The 21,235-nt window shown below is 39.6% G+C and overlaps 1 protein-coding gene across 4 annotated transcripts in view; it reads right to left on the reverse strand.

The window, feature by feature from the left end:
- Window positions 1-354: 354 nt before the first annotated feature.
- Thumpd2 (THUMP domain containing 2) overlaps window positions 355-21,235 on the reverse strand; it is a 34,149-nt gene continuing 13,268 nt past the window's right edge. For 3 of the 4 annotated variants that reach the window (XM_070025444.1, XM_070025446.1, XM_070025445.1), the window contains 5 exons: window positions 18,559-18,646; window positions 11,358-11,429; window positions 10,408-10,522; window positions 6,647-6,755; window positions 355-981 (listed from right to left, as the gene is read on the reverse strand). In XM_070025444.1, coding sequence (XP_069881545.1) covers window positions 630-981; window positions 6,647-6,755; window positions 10,408-10,522; window positions 11,358-11,429; window positions 18,559-18,646 — 736 coding nt within the window. In that variant the 3' untranslated portion in view covers window positions 355-629. The remainder of the gene's footprint in view (window positions 982-6,646; window positions 6,756-10,407; window positions 10,523-11,357; window positions 11,430-18,558; window positions 18,647-21,235) is intronic. The other variant, XM_070025447.1, reaches the window with a different exon arrangement.

Here is a 21,235-nt window from a genome sequence, read left to right on the forward strand (position 1 = left end):
GGCATTGTATCTGCCAAAAAGTATAGCCATTATGTCTGAATTTTGAAAAACATATGAAATGAGAACATATATTTTCATCAACTTCGATTTCTTTTTCTCGAGTAGTGAAGACACACACACTGGATTTCTGCACATGAGGAAGGGGACAATTTATAACTCCATTTTGAAAAATACTGCACATGAGGAAGGGGACAATTTATAACTCCATTTTGAAAAATAGCAATTCACTTTCCTCATGTTAAAGAATTCTAGCTTACATTCGTATTGCTGTTGCTCTTGCTGATGCTTCACAGGTCAGATCCATATACAATGGACTGCAAACATAAATGATTTTCATTTCAATGGAGAAGAAAATTATAGGCTAAGAAATCAAGTTTAATACACACAAAAAGTATTCATTTCTAAAATTCGAAGTTATGTTGTGAACTCCTGGAAACTCCTTGTTTGCAGGTTGGAGCTTATTCTTGGAAATGCTGCATGGAACCTGAGCCTTTAAAATGTTCAGTAGCTGGTTTTGTTTTTGTTTGTTTTGTCAAAAACTGAAGTCAAAGACTTCAGAGTATAAGCAGAAACACTAGGGATTTGTTGGTGAGCCACATCTCCTGCCTTGGAGGATGTTCTGTTGAAGCTCAGGATGCTAAAAGAGAACTCTGGACACAGTGGGGTTCAGGCAGATAACATCTGGCAGCTTGTGACTTCTTATACTTACATATGAAGGCATCTGTTTTGCCAAGGCTAACTTTGTAGCATTCCACTGCCACCAAAGAGCCAAATGGTGGCATTTTGTCTAAGCACTCCTGCTTACTGGCTTCACCCAGAGAGGATTCTGTCTCTGATGGAATCGTATTTTCTTTTCCTTCAGGGTCAGCGGGGTGGCTGCCCGGGGGACTCTGGGGGACACTGCTCTCCCCACAATCTTGAAGGCACCTGCAGTGGTCCTCACTGAGCAACAGCACAATGGTTCCGCCAACACGCAGCACTCTGTGACAACAAATGGTACTTGGCATGAGCCTTTCTTCTCAGACAATAAGCAACCCCGCCTTACTTAGAGTAGTTGTTTTTAATTTGGTCTATTTCAATACAAGGGCTTTTGATAATTAGGTAGCATCTTCCATAATGCATATTCATTATAGCAATTATGGAATCTCTAGTACAAATCTGCTTTAATTATCTATTTTTACTCTACTTAAAAGGCAAGCTTCAAAGCAATTTGTACTCACATTCTAATAAATGAGTGTACGGAGGAAAAGCCGGTGAGAGACGCAGCATACTCAAGCAGGCAGGAGACTGATGCGCAAGAAAGTCACTGGGGAGGAGTTGTACAGGAACAACGAATGGCGAAGAGAAGGGGAGACAAGGAAGGGCAGGCTTTGAATCTACTCATTCCTTTAGCTCGTCTGGTGGCACTTATGTGCAAGCCGTGACACAGTCCCATGCACTGCTCAAGATTTATAGCAATGGGAGAAGGCCAGTAGCAAGTTAGAGTGTGAAAAGGCTACAATCAAGGCACATGAGAGGGCTGGACGTGTCAGGTGAGTGCCAAACCCAGGCACAGGAGGAGAAAACTCTGAGGGTGAGATACCCACACCAATCAGTGAGCTGTGCCTGGCACAGCAGGCAGCAAGGACAGAAAGGCATGGGGCAGGTCCCAAACTTCTGTGAGGAAATTAAAGAGAGGTGGGAGGAAGGCAAATTCCATTTGGAACACGCTGATGTATCTAGATCCCAATCGACAGTGTACACAGCTTGGAGGTCTGGGCTAAAGGCATCTTTTAAAATGGTAAACAGCAGATGGGATCATCTGTGGTGGCAGTAGAGCAAGAAGAAACAAAGGCCAGTGAAAGAGATGTAACACTTAGGGAGAAAGAAAAACTGATGATAAGAAAATCTGGGCAAGAGAGATTTGTTGAAGCCAGAGGAGCACAGTCCCAAGAAGGGCAGGGTTCCCACATCATCGAATGCCACAGGACAGAGTGACCAGGATGAGAAGTCATGATGGGCGGATAGCAGCCCTAGCTGACGGCAGGAGCAGGTGCCAGAGCTAAGTGGCGATGGGAGGATGAGGACGTAGAGAGGTCAGGTCAGGTGTGGGCTGCTCATTCAGGAAATTCAGGTGTACAGGGTATTAGCTAGAGGACCCAGAGCTAAAAGGGATTAGACGGAACTCTCATGCAATCCATCAGCAAACACAGATGGTTGTCTCCAGACTATCACACATCCAGCTACTTCCATCATGCTTTGCCTGGACTATAGCGAGCATCTCCCCAGAGATGCATCCGATCTGTCTGACATCCTGTCACCTCCCACGCCCCCTCCCTGGTTTCCTCACAGACAATTAAGTCCCTGCTACCTCTTGGCTGCTTTATGGTAGCTCAGGTAAGTTCTAAGTTTCTTCCATGATCTGATCTAAACTTCCCAACCAATCTCATGGCTAGCCTGCTTCCCTCTGTTACCAGAACCTTCTGTCAGCTGCTGAAACTCCCTGAGCTGTTTCTCAAGGCAGGATGTTTGGACTTGCTGCTTGCTCTGCCTTTAACCCGCTCTCATCATCCAGGTCACAGACTTGAGGAGGTGTTTCCTGACTGACTAGCTAAGGGAGTTTTTCTCTTTCTCCAGCAAAGCATCCTATTTTATTTCCTTCATCATATCACTCGTGATCCTGAAATGCTCCCGTGTGTGTGTGTGTGTGTGTGTGTGTGTGTGTGTGTGTGTGTGTGTGTGTGTGTGTGTGTGTGTGTGTGTGTGTGTGTGTGTGTGTGGTGTGTGTGTGTGTGTGTGTGTGTGTGTGCACTCATGAACAACCTGTCTTCCCCCATGGCTGCTTGACGCCTTGCCTGTCTTATTCACAGCTGTGACCCTATGACCTGGAACACGACATCAGATATGCAAATACTTCCCAAAGTAGCTGGGTAGGGAATGGCTGGAGCTCTTGGAAAGAATGAAGAGATATACTGAATATAAGAAGTGGGCAGGGGGTGAATCTTGAGGAGGAAGAAATGAGACGAGACCTCTGGCTAGCAGAGACACTGTTTCCCTGAGGTCTGGAGGAGGGAGATAGATTCATGTGATTGTGGACTGCGGGATGGAAAAAAAAATCAAACATTCAAATATCTCCAAGCACAACAAGAGAAAAGGTAGTTAAAATAAGAAATGAGATGTAACCTTCTTACTGTATTAACAAAGACAAAAAAGATCGATACTTAGAATGACAAGAAGATGAGACAGTGAGAACTCTTCAGGAGAGAAATTTCTATAACATTTTGGGGACAGGTTAGCAATAATACATCAAAAATACAAACCATTCATAACTTTCAGCCTAACAATACTTGAAGAGTAATCATGGTTAACAATAGAGAAAGCAGCTAACATTTACTGACTTGTATTATACATTGGTTAGCATTTTGAATTGTCCTTTGAAGTATACCAGAGAGCACTGTCATTTTGTAGATGAAGAAACTGAGGTACAGTGGTTTTCAGTGGTTTTCACTGAGTACAGTGTTTTTTACTGTTCATATAGGAAGTTTGAAAACTTGCTCGGTGCAAGAAAGTTCAGAGTATTTTTGTTGTTGTTCTCTCTGGTGGTGTTTGGACTCAGGGTCTCCTGCTAGCTGACAAGAGCTCTACCACTTGAGCCACACTCCTTTTGTTATTTTTAGTTTTTTTTCAGTTAGGCCTTTCACTACTTTTCCCAGGCTATCCTTGAACTGTACAATGATTCCTATCTCCCCATCCTGAATAACATGGTATACTACCATGTATACCAACATGATGCAGTCTCCTTGCAGATTCTTGCTACACTTCCAGTTTCCACTGGAAACTTGCTTCTTCCAGGAAACCAGCTCAGGCCTCTGGTACATGATGCTTCTTCTCTCAACATGAGCAAAGCTAAATTTTCAAATTTGTTCATGTAGTTACATGGTTGTATTGGAGAGGAAAGGTCAAATACAATAACTGTTCTCTCATGATGCTCTGTACTCACGAAATACAGTTTATCGTATAGATAAAAAGAGAAGCTGGGTGTCGGTGGTTCATGCCTGTAATCCTAGCTACTCAGGAGGCTGAGATCTGAAGATCACAGCTCAAAGCCAGCCTGGGCAGGAAACTCCGTAAGACTCTTATCTCCAATAAACCACTAGAAAACTTGGAAGTGGTGCTGTGGCTCAAGCAGTAGAGCACTCGCCTTGAGCTGAAGAGCATTGATCTGACAGTGTATGGCTCATGCTATAAACCAGAGTATTCATTTGACTGATACTCTTGAATTCTGAGTGCATGTCTTTCTTGGAGAATATAATTCTGTTTTATATCCAGGGCCATTTATTTCCACCCCCTCTTAGGAACAAGTTTCCTGACCTCGTCTGTTTTTTTCTAACATAATTCATTACCTCTTTCAGTTTCTATCTGGAACCTTAAAATGGTCAGCAAACCATTGGGAGAAAAGTTATATGTACTTAGATATTTATATAATATATCCCAAACCCCACAAGGATTTCAAGTTGTGTACAGTAACAAGTCAGGTAAAAGCTAACAGGTGCTAATACTTCCTAGGTGGCCAGCTTTCAGTTTACTGAATCCTCTGAATAGTGCTATGAGGTAGGCATTAGGATTTAAAGATTAGGCTCAAAATGCTTGGACAGTATTCCTTGGACTGAAGAACTGTGAAGCACTAGAGCTAGACAGGAATACAGGAAGTATGGCTCTAAGCTTGCTCTATTAACTGCCAAATCTGCTACTGCATAAACTCAAAATCAAAAGTCACATCATAAGGTGATGTGTGTATGCAGGTGTGGGACTGGGGGAGAGGGCAAGGAAGCTTGATCGCAAGAGATCAGTACATGTACTGATCTGGCCTTACAGAGGCAGGAATCTCAACCGTTCATCTTTCTGATTCTCAGGTGAAATGTGAACTCACTGCCAGGGTGAGAAGGTAGATCAATCCACCACTTCAAATTGAATCAAAGGACAAAATCAGCCTAAACAAAGCTAGGTTTGCACTGAAAGTACAGTACTCAACAATCCTACCTACAACTGACTTAATGCAGACATGGAAATAGGCAACTCTAAAAATCTTTTGAAAATTCCAGGTTCAATGCATTTCACTGATCACATATTTTTTGTATCTCACCAGAAACTGGTTGATGCTCCTAATGGTAAATTACCTAGTTAGACTGAAAGGTTGTCATTAACCCTGGCTGTGTAGTGTGTGTGTGTGTGTGTGTGTGTGTGTGTGTGTGTGTGTGTGTGTGTGTGTGTGTGTGTGTGTGTGTGTGTGTGTGTGTGTGTGTGTGTGTGTGTGTGTGTGTGTGTGTGTGTGTGTGTGTGTGTGTGTGTGTGTGTGTGTAGTGTGTGTGTGTGTGTGTGTGTGTGTGTGTGTGTGTGTGTGTGTGTGTGTGTGTGTGTGTGTACTGGGCTTAAAAGCAGGGCCTCAAGCTCTAGCTTGGCTTTCTTGCTCACAACTAGTGCTCTGCCACATGAGCCATGCCTCCAGTCTGACATTTCGTTGGTTAATTGGAGAAAGGGCCTTGCAGACTCTTCTGTCTTAGCAGACTTCAAATCTATCCTTCCTGACTCAGCATCCAGAATAGCTATTATTCCAGGTAGGAGACACTGGTACCCAGCTTTAGCATTTTCTTTTTTTAAGTCATTCTTTCAATGATGTTGCTATGGAATCATTGTGGTAAAAACTGCTAGGCGGAGGGATGTGATTCTGGGCCAAAGGGAGTATAAGTGTTTAGATGTCTGAAGTATAGCTGCTGTCCAGAAGGAGAAGTCCCAGGAAACAACACAAAAGTTAGGTAACAGGGAAACAAAGGAAGCAGCTTGAAAGAAGATAATCACAAAGATGAGTGGAGCACACAGCATGCCAGATACAGGGATGGCTCTTACGTTTGGAACTATGCTTTTCTTTTCCTTCCGGATGTTAGCCTTAACACTTAATTTCTCTATCCCCAATATATGCTCATTTTAAAAAGCTGGTGACGCTTTATTTCCATAAAAGGCTCATCAAATTTATGTTCTCCAGTGCTTTGTGGAGACAATTTGACACCAATTGATTTATTGGTGTCCATTCATTCCCATATGTATTCTCAGTTCTCTCCTTTACTAAGTTGAATACTTGGAACAATCTGTATCTAGGTCTGTCTATTTTGACCTCTCAATGAAGTAATTCCACATTCCTAAGGTCAACATCAGAAACCAGGAGATGAACCGCATGCTGTACTGTTTCACAGCCAATGATTGTCTTGTCCGTTATGTTGATGAGCATCCACTATTGTAACAGAATTCCATTCTGCTACGGCTGTGTGACCAGGAGAAAGTTAACTTTTCTGGGCCTCAGTTTCTCATCTGGGAAGTGTTGGGAGAGTGACACATAGGGATAGGTTTTAGTGAGAATTAGAATCAGATTATTTACCTAGCACAATGACTGAGATAGAAATTACTATCTTATTTTTTGCATAAAAGTTAAGAGTGTCAAATGATAGCAAATCACAATTACTTTGATTACAAACTTTTGCCCTAAAACCTCAGAAAATTAACCTTCAAATACCTGGAAAATTCTGACATTGCAATTAGACTTGAACATGATGAAATATTTTGATTAAACACACAGAAGCTAAAAGAACTGTGGAAATAAATTCAACAACTTTACCTTTCCATTTCTTGTAGAATGCTTGTGATGTCTTTTCCTAACTTGAACTTTTTCCCAAATGGAATGTCAGAGATAATGCTATCCACACATTCTGAGGGCAATGGCAAATCTGAAATACAGAAATCAGAGCACCCTGTCACCAGGTCAAATATTTACAATTTACATAGTGAGAAAATTGAAGTACACAGAATTAGTTGTGCATTATAAAATAAAACTTAAGGGAGATAATATTGTTTCTTATGGAATTAGGAGGTTTTTAGACGCTTTTAGAATCACTAAAGATAAATGGCACAGTGTCTGTATTCTGCCCTTTGAAAAATGATTTTTCAGGTATGATAAAATATGACATGAATTAATGGAATTTTAAATGAACCAGAAAACTCAATTCTCTGGACATATTACATGGACAGATCCATAAAGAAATATATTGAGTTGTCAAGAAAAACTTTATAAAATTGTATGTTAGTTTTCCTTTCCCTTTTCATTATCATATATGAATGTTGCATGTTGGACCTATTTGTTTTTAAGGGAGACATCCATAACTAACCTTATATTTTTAAGAGCATTACAAAATGTTATAATTAAGTCCTAATATTAAAAAAGTCATACAATTAAAAATCGAAATAATACCATTAAATAAAAATTATATTATCTGATTATTAAATCTAAATGTCTCTCTCACTATAACACTTGCTTGTCAGACGTTACATTATAGAAGATGAAACACTCAATATTAACATTGAGCTATGTATTATTTCACTTTCCACTTTAAATTAAATTTATTTTTAACAATTATCTTTAAATAATCGTAAAAAGGAGTTTCAATTCAACATGTCAATTTCTAAGTAAAATGCATTTTGACCGTTGTTACCCCTTCCATCATTCCACTTCTACTTTTTGTTTCTTATCCATCATCTTAATTAAATTTGATATTTGTAAGGGTAGAAGATAGTACCATTTTGAGTATTATCTAATTCTGTAAAAATGCAATGAAGTTTAAAAACTATTAAATACTATAATTTAATAGGAAATTAAAAATAACAAATCCAATTATGTATGAAAGTCTAATGATCACTTGCTAGCTTTCTTCTAGATCTAACTTTATGTGAGATTAGCAGAAGAGTAGATGGTGAGAAGAACATCGTCAAGATAATATTCTCTTAAATTAAGACTGGGTCAGGAGTAGTGGCACATACCAGTAATCATAGCAATCTGGTTGAGGCACAAGGATATCACTATTCCAAGCTACTCTAGGCTACATAGGAAGACCGTTTAAAACAACAACAAAAACAACAACCAACAACAACACAAAACTTGGGCAAAATTCATTTCCCCTGTTTTGGGGAACAAATCCAAGCCCTTATATATGGAAGGGACGTCCAGTACCAGAGCTCTATTCCCAGTCCACCCTGTTTTTCTGCTTTGTACACTTAGTTTTAGGGTGCTGATAAAGGATACAATCTTTTGAGCACCATTTCTATACTTTCGGCAGTATCATCAAAGACCACAAATAGATAATGAAGGCTATCAGTTATCAAAAACCATATTTTTTGGGGGGGTGGTGGCTTGAACTCAGGACCTCATGCTTTCTAGGCAAGCTCTCTTCTCACTTTAACCACACCCCTAGCTGGTTTTGCTTTAGTTATTTTTCAGAAAAGGTCTCTTACTTTTTGTCTAGAGCCAGTCTTTAGACTGAGGTCTTTTCTGAAGCTCTTGAAGATATTGACACAACATTGGCAGTATGTACCTGTCTGCAAAGGTCTTGTAAGGGAACCCACACATCAACAGTAATAGCTTCATTTTGCTTACGTTCATAAGAAAACACGGAATTGAATGCAAGCAAATATAATTTGGAAAAATAGCCACTTAACCCAAATGAAAGGTCATACTTCACAGAGTGATATTCAAATGCATTTTCTTCAGCTGCATGTAGTAAATACTTGCCTTTGAGCAATCTATCCTTGAACTTAATGCTTCTATAAACAGATTTGTTTTAGCTTGGTAAGTGATAACTATGTTGGCCCTCACAAATGAAACGGAAACTGACATTTTACTCAAGTTATGTGTTCATCATTAGCATTTTGTGTGTGCCTGCTGGTACCATGGCTGGCATTCTATCACTTGAGCCATGCCACCAGTCCAGTATATTGCTTGTTAATTGGAGATAGAGTCTTGCAGACTTTTCTTCCTGGGCTGGCTTCAAACCATGACCTTTAATTCTTAGCCTTCTGAGTGGTTAAGATTACAGGTGTTGGCCACCAGCTCCTGGCTATTATTAGTATTCTTGGGAAATTGAAACTCAGTGCTTATGGTTTCATAAAAAATGTTCTTTAAGAAAATCTTCTTGCTGCTTAAAAGAAGTGCTGCCAAGCAGTGGCTCATGCTATAATCCTAGCTACTAAGGAGGCTGAGATTTGGGAATGGTGGTTCAAAGCTAACCCTGGGAAGGAAAGTCCATTAGACTCTTATCTCTAACTAACCACAAAGAAGCTGGAAATGGATCTGTGACTCAAGTGGTAGAGGACTAGCCTTGTACAAAAAAAGCTCAAGGACAGTGCTCGGACCTTGAGGTCAAACCCCAGGACCAGCACAAAGAATAAAATAATACAGTAACAATAATTGATGTCATTCAGTAAGGAACTGAGTCGTGCTAGTGATGCATGCAAATGTGTTTCTCTTGCTCCAACCTGCTTCCATATGGTACTAAGAATGTAAATATGTCTGTAGATTTAAAAAAAAAAAGCCTAACCAGTGACAAATTATTTTCTAAGATAATTTGTAATACAATATTTTACCCCATATTTTCACGATGATTCAATCTCAGGAATAAATACATGTAATTTCTGCATGTTAAATGATCATCTCAACACTAGTAGAGGTAATATCAAAAAGTAGGAAAAATAGAGTCATTAAAACACAGTAAAGGGACTAAGATTATGAGTTTATAAAGTATAAGTTATCATTAGTGGACTATTAGTTTTCTCTTATCTATGCTTACAGAGATCTTTACTTCATGTTGTTTGTTAAACTCTATGATGGGTATTATTATTTTCACCTTACAGAGGAAAAATTACAGGGAGGTTCAGTTCTTTGCTGAGGGCCACACAACAAAGAAACCATGCTCAACTCAGAATTTACACTTGGTTGGTTGGTCTCCATAGTCTACACATGCTCTTTAATTACTATGGTAAAAAGGCATGGGAACCTCAAATCTGACAGTGTTGGAAAGGAATAATTAATAGGTATCACTATTGTAAATTAGATTTATGATTAAAGGTAAAAACAAATTAATAATGAGAATAAAAACTTTAGCCAGGACATCTACCCCTGAAGTAGATATATGCAACAAAGGGCTAATTATTAAAGAGTAAACATTGGTGCTGTAATATATGTAAGATATATATGTATATGTGTGTATATACATGTGTGTATATGTGTATAAATACATATCTATGTATATATACATGACTCAGAACTGTTCTATTTTGTGCCCATATTATGTGTTCCCAGTTATGAATAAGAAATGATTTAAATACGTCCAACACATGGTAACAATTTTACTTAAATGTATATGGAAACATGCGTATAAATGTTGAACTCAGGACCTTTTCACTCTACCTCTACCACTTGACATGCCTCCAGTCCCCAATTATGAATCTTTAAAAAATAAAAATGTTACAATATTGTAAGTTAACTGAGGATTAGCCCCACAGATATATTATAGGGAATAATCTCAAATCTATCTAGCTTTAGTGTCTTACCTACAACAGAGACTTTAAGCAACTCAATTCTGTCTTGAAGGTTTGCAGCTTTCACATTGCCCTGGGCACCCAGTAATTGTGAGTCACTGACATCGGTTCCCACATAATAAACATTCTATGGGGAAAGAAAGTTCATATTTTATGCAAAAATAAAGCTACTAGATAGCTGAGTAGTTAAGAAAATCTACTTGTACTTTCCTAAATGGTTAAAGTGAAATTAACAGATTTTTTTTTTTTTAATTTGGAGATAGGATCTCAGTATGTAGTCTGGGACCCTCCTGTCTCTTTTTCCTGAGTGCTAGGATTATAGCACCACCATGCCTCTAACAAATTTTTAAACTCAAGTGAAAACAAATTTAGAGAATTCTTTTTTTTTTTTTTTTGGGTCCGGTTGTGGGGCCTGAACTCTGGGCCTGGGCACTGTCCCTCAGCTCTTCAGCTCAAGGCTAGCGCTCTACCACTTGAGCCACAGCGCCACTTCTGGCTTTTTTCTTTTTGCTTATGTGGTGCTGAGGAATCGAACCCAGGGCCTCATGCATGCAAGGCAAGCGCTCTACCACTGAGCCACCTTCCCAGCCCCTAGAGAATTCTTTAAAAGTATTTCATAGCAAAAAAACTTTTGTGAAAATGGTAAAAAAAAAAATCTGTTAATATTTTATATTTCAAGTTAAACTAACTCTAAGGAATTTAGAGTTAGTTTAATCTGGGTCATGGCTACTTTTAGAATTCTGTCATGTTCCTCGATTTTTCACAACATTTAAAGGAATAACATAACAATTTAACCCATCATAATGTATCTTAACTAACATGAACATTAACTCATATAATTATAAATAAGATTCTCCAAACTGAATATATACTTCTGTATACTTCTATATAATGGATAAGGGACCACATACCCTGATTAAAGTAGACCCACCACTTGGCTTACAACAAATGTTACAACTTACTGGCCATTCTTTAGCAGCCTCCAAAAGTATTGTTCCAAGTCCACACATTGGATCTAAAACCAATGCACCAGCCTAGAGACACAAATAGGAATCTGGTATTAAATCTGTCATTATAGCTCTACCTTTATGGTAGAGCAGTCCCCCATTTCAAGAGTAAAGATTCATTCTTGTGTGTACGTAGCAATTTTGCATATTCAAGTCTTAAGGCAGAACTGCGCTGACTATGTGAAGGCCACTGTGGCTGAGTGAACAAAACGGACAAGGTGAGATACTGCATGTACAATGACCCCTGAAATCTTATATTGTATGCCTACAATAGGGCAGTGAAGGTTCTGCTCCTTGCTCGGGAACTCAGGGTGATGAAGCAGCCACCGCTCAATCGTGTGCTTCTCTGAAAGATGGCACACACATCACTTCCACCAGTGCTGGATTGGCTAAGCATGTTAATGACATGGCAGTATCATAGGTGCAGGGCTGTGTGATACTACCTGGAAGTGAATATTAGGAATATTAGGAAGTGAATATTAATTTGTGGGGAAAACCCCTTAATTTTGTGGGGATGATATCATGTTCAATTTAGGTACAGGTACTGTGAGGCTTTGGTTCTATTCTGAAGGATGGGCAACTACTGGAGGGTCGGAGGGGCTGACACTACCCTTGAGAGGCCCAGGCTAGCTGCTCTGGCCAGCACACACCCCAGAGGCGTATGATTGTTAACAAGAAGGCTGGCTAGGAAGTCCAAGCTGAGACGATGAGGCTTGGATTAAGATGTTATTGTACAAGTAGTCGGATTTTGTTTATACTTTTTAAAGGTGGAGCCAAAAGGAAAGACTTCTTATGTGATATTAATGAAAGAAAACAGTCTGGAGTGACTAAGAATTTTTTTTTTTTGGCCTATTACTGAAGTTGGAGAAATGGTAGGAAGGAATACGGAGGAGACAAGAGTGTAACCTCTAAATGTTTTATTTTGGAGACAGCCTCTTAGATCTCCAAAGGCAGCTGCCAGGCGAGTCTGGAGTTTAAGGATTCAAGGTTTAGGAAGAATCAGTGTGAATCCATTTAGAAATGGTATTTAAAGATCAGAACGGGCTGAGATCATCCAGGAAGCAAAGGAAGTTAAAAAGGGAAGCCTGTAGATTGGACCCTGGTGATCTCCTAAATATAGACATTTGGAAGATGAAGATCTTGTCACGCACAGAAGTGATCTGCTAAATATAGATGCTCAAAAGATAACGATCTCGTCATGCACAGGAGAAATATCGCATGAGAAAGCCGGAGGTGAACCGGGAATGGGGGAGACAAAGTGGGAAAACTGGTTCAAGGAGAGTGATCCTCGTGGGAAAGTGCAGGAAAGGAAGGTGAGCACAGGCAGGGTTGTACCCTTGGTGGGCACACAGGAGAATGGGACGAAAGGCAGCAGAGGCAGATGACGTGGACAACTATGTGAAGACTCTTTGTTGAAAGGAAACAGGAAAGGATGTGGTAGCTGAAGAAACCTGTGGCCTTGGGGTAGGGTTTTTATTCCTTCAGGTGTCAAGATGGCTGGACAGGTGAGCCTGCGGATGCCGACTGAGCCACTGGAGGATGTGAGAGGAGGCAGAATCTGGTACTCAAGTATGAGGGTGGAACACAGTTCACTAGTACAATGTCAATGAGGCGGCAGATGTGTGTCTCACATTCCTGAGGATGGTGGGGAAAGTATACCAAAGTTCTGAGTCCAATAGTTCCGCCAGGTAAGAAGGTAGAGGACATAGACATGTCTATAATGATAGACCATGAAGTCTATGCTATGAAGGAGGGATGAGCAGGTAGTGAGGGCAGGTAACATGAATTGGAAGAGACTGGAAGAAGCAAACAAGAAAGAGGGTAGGAACCGGATCCTTCCTTCCTTCCTTCCTTCCTTCCTTCCTTCCTTCCTTCCTTCCTTCCTTCTTTCTTCCCTCCCTCCCCCTCCCTCCTTCCTTTCCTCCTCCTGCTTTTGTTAAAAGAACAGCATATCACAATGTCAGCTTCAACTTCTGGTCCCAAGTGGTCCTCCTGCTTTGGCCTCCAGAATAGCTTGGATTATAGGCATGTGTCACCATGCCTGGCTACATACAGAACTATTGAAACTCAGCAATCTGGAAGGGACAGTCTTCTGTATGTGACAAGGTCCAGGTCTAGGATGTGATTAGAGCAGATCATTAGAAGGAGGGAAACAAGAAACTTAAGAGACAGGTTATTGACTGACAATCACGTCAGGAATAATGATCTATAATCTAACAGGAATGATAGGGAGAACGATTAGTTCTAGACTGGCATTATCTGATGCCATGTGCTTTAAGAGCATTGAGAGGCTCTGGGAAGAAGAGGAGAATTGATTATTCAGAAAGGGCAATGAGGAGCAAGCAGGACACCTACCCCACCTTCAGGCCCAGAGGAACTCAGCTGCAGTGCAAATGCATCCATCATTTGGTCCTCGGTGCACAGCCAGTGTCAGAACCAGAGACACCTAATGGAAAGAAGCAAAATGCTCTTCAGGAGAGCGCAACTTCTTCCTGGTGCTCATCCTCAGGAGGACTGAATATGGATCTCCCATTAGAGGGCAGTAAGCAGCAAAAGTAATAATGATGCCAGGCATATCATGCCTGAAATCCTAGCTGTTCAGGAGAACTACAGTTCAAAGTCAGCCTAGGCAAGAAAGTCTGTCAGATACTCATATCCCATTAACTACCAAAAAGCCATAAGCAGCCTTGTGGCTCAAGTGATAGAGTGGTAGCCTTGGGCAAAAAAAGCTCAGGGACAGCACCCAGACCCTGAGTTAAAAAAGGGGGGGGATTATATTGTGGGGGAGGGACATACAAAGCAACAAAGAAATCATCTTATAAATATACAGGAATACAGGTGGACCCATTACAACAATGAGATGTACAAGACGTTATGTCGAAAAACAAACTTTACAATTTGGTGTGGAGGGGGCAGATCGGAGGGCAGAGATGGTAAGGGGAAACAAAGGAGGAGGCAACAATGCTTGATAAGAAATGTACTCATTACCTTGCTCATGTGATTGTAACCCCTCTGTACAGTAAAAAAAGGCCTAATGATTCAAGTGCAATTTGTTTAAAATTAATAAAATTAGCAAATTAATTTTATTAAGGTTTTTAAAATGTGCCAAACACTATGTTTTTTTTTTTTCTTCCTCCTCTAAGCTCTCTGTTCAAGGAGTCCTCTGGCTTGTTATATTTAAATATTTTCCTGTGCCTTCAGATCTTTTCTGGCCACAACATCTGCAGACACAGAATGCTTCTGTCAAGTAGAGAAATGTTTCTGCATGTTCACACTAACTATGACTTACAAAACTTGATTTTTCCTTACTGGTTATGATACATAGGAAGGAGGAATGCTTGTGGAAAATGTGGAAAAACATCTGATCGCCTCATTTTCTAATTTAACTTTTAGTGTCATGGGCCTGCCTGAGCTTGGGCTGTGTGTTTTGTCCTGTGCATGGGGTCAAGCTGCTGACCATCCTCCATCACCACTGCCAACCTGTCAGTCTCGGCTGCTATTTACTTGCTTTCATTAAGCTGCACTGGTAATCACACTCAGAGAGATTTTTCTAATTCTTGGTACGAGTGGGACAAAGAGAGAGTATGCAAAATTTTAATCAAACATTACCTTCAAATATTTTAATCACTTACTTTTGTGTACTTTTTTTCTGAAAAATAGATATTCACATATCAAGACAAAGGTCATGTTTCAAATTTGAGGGTGGTTATATACATTTGTATTTAAATATAAACTGTTGGAACCCCTGGCAATTTGGAAAAGGATAAACACTAATCCTACCTCTTTTTTTATGCTAAAGGAATTGGGTCTGAATATATCAGTCACATAAGAAAAGTGTGGGTTCTGGGAACATTGTGGCCTGAAAGTGTCCCTTTTACTTCCAGCTCAAGTCTATTTATTGTTTTGGTTGAGGCAAGTGATTCTCGGACTTGATGCCTCTGGTGCTAAGGGCAGTCCTGGGTGTGGGGGTCCCAGGAGGATGGCTGTGGGTTGCGGTGTCAGGGGTCCAAGGACTAGAGACTAGCCCTGGAACCAAGGGGGATAACCAGTGGGACCAAAGAAGAACCTGGTCTTCAGAGATCTGTTTCCAAGGGCAACCACTGAAGAGAGGCCTCCCCCTCCCCTTCCCCCCCTCCCTCCGCTTGTCTTAGTAGGGCTGGCAGATTCTCTGTACGCTGCTCAATGAGCCAAAGGGGTCAGAGGTCTGGCTTATGCCTTTTACCATTTGTAGGAATCAGGCCATTCAAAATATTTTAATTACCATGTTTTGATGCTTGTCAGCCAAGAAGGAAAGATACTAGCACATGTACAGGAGAGAGGGTCCCTCCCTTGTAAACCACAGCTATTAACCACAGGAGAGGCAATGTACATGCGAATAAAAGAAACAGGACCAGGTACCAGTGCCTCATGCCTGAGTAGCTTAGCTACTCAGGAGACTGAGATCTGAGGATCGAGGTTCAAAACCAGCCCAGGCAGGAAAAGTCTGTGAGACTCTTATCTCCAATAAACCACTCAGAAAACCGGAAGTTGCGCTGTAGCGCAAGTGTAGAGCACTAGCCTTGAGCTGAAGAGCTGAAGGACAGTGCCCAAGCCCAGAGTTCAAGCCCCAGGATTGACAAAAAAAAAAAAAAAAAAGAACAGGAACTTTTACACGTATTCAAAGGTGGTGCACACACCTTTCTGAAACTAACAGGGCCATGATTTTTAAACTAAAAATATCAATAAACGAATTGAAGCTGAACGCATCTCCACTATATTTGCTAAAACTTGGAAAAATGATCAAGAATAACTCAAAATGCAGAGATGGGAACTGTGTGATAAAGGATATGAGCCTGGAGGACAGAGAAGGAAGGGTAATGTGTTCATTACAGGAATCTCAGAAGTAAAAAAAAAAAAAGAGGAAGGGTTTAAACTTACATGTGCTAAATAGTTGAAACAATAACAATCACATAAATAATGCAAAGAAGAATTCCTGGCTGGGGAAATAACATCCATAATTATTTAAAAAAGAAATATGAATTATATACTCTATACAGTAATTACAACTTTAAACATCATAGCAATGACTACTGATGTATTTTCTGTATGCCAGGTATTGTTCTAATTCCTTTTTGCATGCAAAGTCATTTCATCTTGATATATTCCTAACAGATACTATTTTCATCCTGAGGAAATAAGAATTGTGAAGAATTTTGCCACAAACTTCCCACATAGTAGGTGCTAAAATTGGAATTAGAACCGCAGCAGTCAGATTCAGGAAGCTCTAGGCTGAACAGAAAAGAGTCATGCTCGAGATTCTGGCAATTTTCCCCAGCTTTAAAGAGAAAACCCAAAGAAGCTTCTAGGCACAAAGAACAAAATGCTTATGAAGGAGAAGAAAAATCACCTGACTAGCCTGTTCATGTGTATCGCTGCCAGCTAGAAGGCAAGGGAAGAGCACCTGAGAGACAAACGGAAGAAAGCCAAGTGCAAGGACCTTCTACCAGCCAAGACAGGTGTTGCCAGGATGAAAGAGGAATTTGAGGACAGAAAGGAATTCTGAGAGAATCATATGTGATCACACACAGGAGGAAAACGCCAAAGAGCAGACTGTAACCAAGCAACCACCAAATGAGAGCAGACGCTTTGATGGGGAGAGGTGAAGAACAGAACTGGCGAGGACAACCCGTCCCAGAACTTATTCTCTCACAGGCCCAGGGCAATGTGTTGTCACAATGCTACTGTAACCTTCAGGGCGGGCGGTGGCACCAGCAGCCCACTAAGAACCTTGCAAACTGCAGAGGTGACTTGAAGGGAAGTTCTGGCACAGAATACATACTTTTTGTTCAATCTAATAGCTGGGGGCTGGGAGAGAAGGGTAGGGAGAGTGTTTCAAGGGTCTCATTGTGAGAAAGAGAAGAGAAATGAGTCATGATGGGGCAGGGAGGCAACTGGGGAAAATGAGGACCATAGCAGTATAAATAGCTAGTCTCTTAGAGGAAAGTGGCTACCCTGATGAATGTGTCCCATTAGCACAGCTGGAAAAAGATCTTAATGAATAGAATAGAACAAAATGCTCCAGCTTCAGAAAGGATAGCTGAGAACTTGACCAAACTAGCAAAAATTTAAACAGGAGAATGGCAAGTTAGGGACAGAGCAAAGCAGGAAGAACTGAATTAAGTGTTAGTTGTCTTGCTGCTTCCTGAATTTTCTCATTGGAAAACCCTCAGAGTCAGGTAGAAAGGATCAAAACTTCTGTGTATTTGTAAGAACTTGAACTTGGAAATATAGTAGAGCAAAGAAATTTTGAGTAAATGCAGGCACAAAGGAATAAAAATGTTAACAAGATGTGGTGAAATTTTAACTTAAATTCACCAATCAAGATAGACTTTATGTAACAACAGACATAGTTTATAATGAAGCGATACTTTGTACACTCCAAGCCTTACTGAAACTGAATAATACAATCAACTACCAAAAAAGGAACTTAATAATGTAGTAACATGCAATTTCAAAATAGCTCGTTCAGGATGGAGCAGATAATAACATAGTAAGCAAAGATAACAGAGAATGTTTTGTAACCAGAAAATAACATTTTCTTATGTTCATAGAACATTTACAAAAATGGAGCAAGATTTTGTTTCCAGAGAAAAATAAATGTTAAGATATAGAGGTTTTATAGGTGACAATTTTGAGTTATGACACACATTAGAATTTATAAAATGTGTCTTTTGACTCAGCCTTTTCATAGCTAAAATACTTTCAGAAGCTCAACAAGACAGTTTTATTCTGGTGGGGTTTTTTTGGAGGGGAAGCAGAGAAAGAAGCACTGGAGATTGAATTCAGAACCCCATACTTGTTAGGCAGTGCTGTACTACTTAATTGCTTTTCACACAGGGTTTTATTCTTCCATTAAGTAACTGGGATTACTGGTATAAGACACCATGCCTGGCTTGTTTTTTTGAGATAGGGTCTTGTTACCTTGTTACCTCTGTTACTTTTTTAAGTATATCACCTCACTGACCCTCCACTTTAACAGTTAAGTGTAATGACAGTAACAACAACCAAAATATCAAACTAAAAAAGAAAACACAAAAACCATGATGTCAACCAGTAAGAGTGAAGCAAAAAGGATCATGCAATCAACAACATTAATATGTATAAGAACTTTTTCTACCTTAATGTCTGCTAGAGATGCCATTGCCCATGCTATAGTAGATCGAAGTCCAGCCATCTGGATGTAAGTTCTGCTGGCTAAAGGAACTCTACAGAGAAAAGAAACAGATTAGTTTCAATATTCTATATCAAAAACCAGGATATAAATAGAATGATTAATCTGTATCTGAGAAGGATTGAAACCTATTCATCTGATACCAAGTATTCTTTTTTGTCCATTGTAGGGCTTGAACTCAGGGCCTAGCCTGAACTCTTGCTCAAGGCTAGTGCTCTACCACTTAAAGCCACAGCTCCATTTGTGGTTTCTGAGTGGTTAATTGGAGACTCTCACAGGGTCTTTCCTGCTCAGGCTGGCTTCAAACAGTGATCCTAAGATCTCAGCCTCCTGAGTAGCTAGGATTACAAATGTGAGCCACCCAGTTCAAAGTATTCTTTCAAATTAGAAAGTATTTTGACCTTATTACAAAATCTTTTGTAATGGGCACTTTGTCTAACAGGAGGGCGATGTGATCTTTCAGAAAAGGACACTTTTTTAGACAATGGAAATTTAGATTGCCTTAGGCTGAGTTTATAAAACTTGAACCACACAGAGGGAAATCTCTAGTTCTTTCCTGTCTTTCTATGGGACCTAGCAGTAGAAAGGCAGTCAGCCCAGTGGATGCTAACTCACAAACCTGCTTTCTATGAAAGCCCCTTTGTATGCTTCTCAAAAGATGACATAAAGCACCATCTGGAGTCTGACCTCGTCTTGATTGGGAAGATGGAGCAGATTTTTCCCAACAGAGTTCCCTGCATCACTTCACACTCCATCCTCTGTCTCATTGCTATTTGGTTTTCTAAACTGAATAGAAAATTTCAAAATATGGTCCAATAATGATGTATTATTTCTAATGAATGGGCAAGCAAATCTTAGAAATGGTTATGTGCTTTCAGTACATGTCTACAATTTACCGGTAAGTTAGGATTTCAAGCATTGGTCCTGCTTTGATTGGGGGCACGCAAGTTCAAACCCACTAAGAGGACTCTTCTGTAAACATTACATGGGGCCATATTGCTCTGCAGACTCTTAAAAATGTTCAAATGAGTCCCATGTATATAAATTTTACATTCATTTCTTTCATCATCCTTCTCTGACTTTACATCAGCCTGATTTTGTTTATATTTATCGCAAGATGCTTCAAATTTATGTATCCCTTAGATGACTTCAAATACAACTGTGTAATTGCAAACTACTGCTCTGCATGGTAAACTAGAAGGAATTGGGCATTTTAATAAAGCATTTTGTTTTATAGGAAATAATTCTTTCCACTGCAATAGTATTATATTCATAGATTTGATATCCAGGTAGGACACTGCCAGGTAGAAAAACTATGAAATATTTTGAGTAATGAATTTTGCTTCTAAGAGATAAACCCAGCAATTAGCTTGGTACAAGACCCACTTCATATTCTAGATACCACAAAAAGCATTATGGAAAACTGTCTTCATTTGGTTAGATCACAAAGTCTTCTAAAGAGCAGGGATTTAGTAGGCCTTTGAAATTTTGGACAATTATGTATGTATTTTTACTAAAAAAAAAGTTTTATTTTATGGGAACTAACACTACTAATATGCACAAAATTCAAACTTTCTCCTCCTCTCTTTCTTTTTAAAATGTAATCTCCTTGGAATTTTTCTAAAATCACAAATTGTATAGCATTACTCTTACATTTCAATGCATCCTTACTTTGCTTAAACTTAGGCAAAAGTGATCTGTGACAACTTTTACAAATGGACCTCATTAAAATCAGTATAATAAAATTACTCAGGGGAAGGTTGTATTCAGAAATGAATTCCTTGAAAACAATGATCTTCTTTAATAAAATTCGATTTTAGCTGGTTTTTATGTAGTTCAAAAGTAAATGTTGCTTTTGATCTTTCTTCTATAGATGCATTTCTTCTTTATTCTTTTACATACTGTCCCCTTTAAAGAAAAAGATATGCTAATCCCTAACTCTTGCTTACATTTTTTTTACTTGAACCCCAGATCTTTATTTTCAAACCCGTGTTTGGAAATTCCTTCTTTGAGGTTATGTAATGCAAATTCAACAGAGAACATACTCCCTTTCCCCAGATTTATCTTCATACACTTCTTCCTTTTCTTATACTACTTATATCTATAACTTGAGCACCCAAATCTGTATCTGTAGTCTAGACGTCATCTGAACTCCACATCCATAATTTTAAGCATCTACTTGGACATTTGTTGCTGAACCCATTCTTTCCTTCCTGGCATTTTCTTTCTCAGGATTACCACCTGCATCTACTATTTGCTCAATTCAGAAATCTAGATGTTATGTTAGACATTTTTTTTTTTTTTTTTTGCCAGTCACGGGGCTTGAACTCAGGGCCTAAGCTCTTTTGCTCAAGGCTAGCACTCTACCACTTGAGCCACAGTGTCTCTTCTGGCTTTTTCTGTTAATGTGGTACTGAGGAATCGAATCCAGGGCTTCATGCATGCTAGGCAAGCACTCTACTGCTAAGCTACATTCCCAGCCCCACATTAGACTTCTTAAACTTTTTCTTGAGTTCAAGGCAATTTTGTTATCCCTGACTTTGCATGCTTGAATTCTTCCTCATGGTCTGTACTGTTGTAATTCAAACCTTCTCCTTTTCTCATTCTTTTTAAAATGTAATCT

This window comes from Dipodomys merriami, unplaced genomic scaffold, assembly GCF_024711535.1.
Source record: "Dipodomys merriami isolate MVZ:Mamm:240054 unplaced genomic scaffold, mDipMer1.0.p SCAF_17, whole genome shotgun sequence".
NCBI classification, from domain to species: domain Eukaryota; kingdom Metazoa; phylum Chordata; class Mammalia; order Rodentia; family Heteromyidae; genus Dipodomys; species Dipodomys merriami.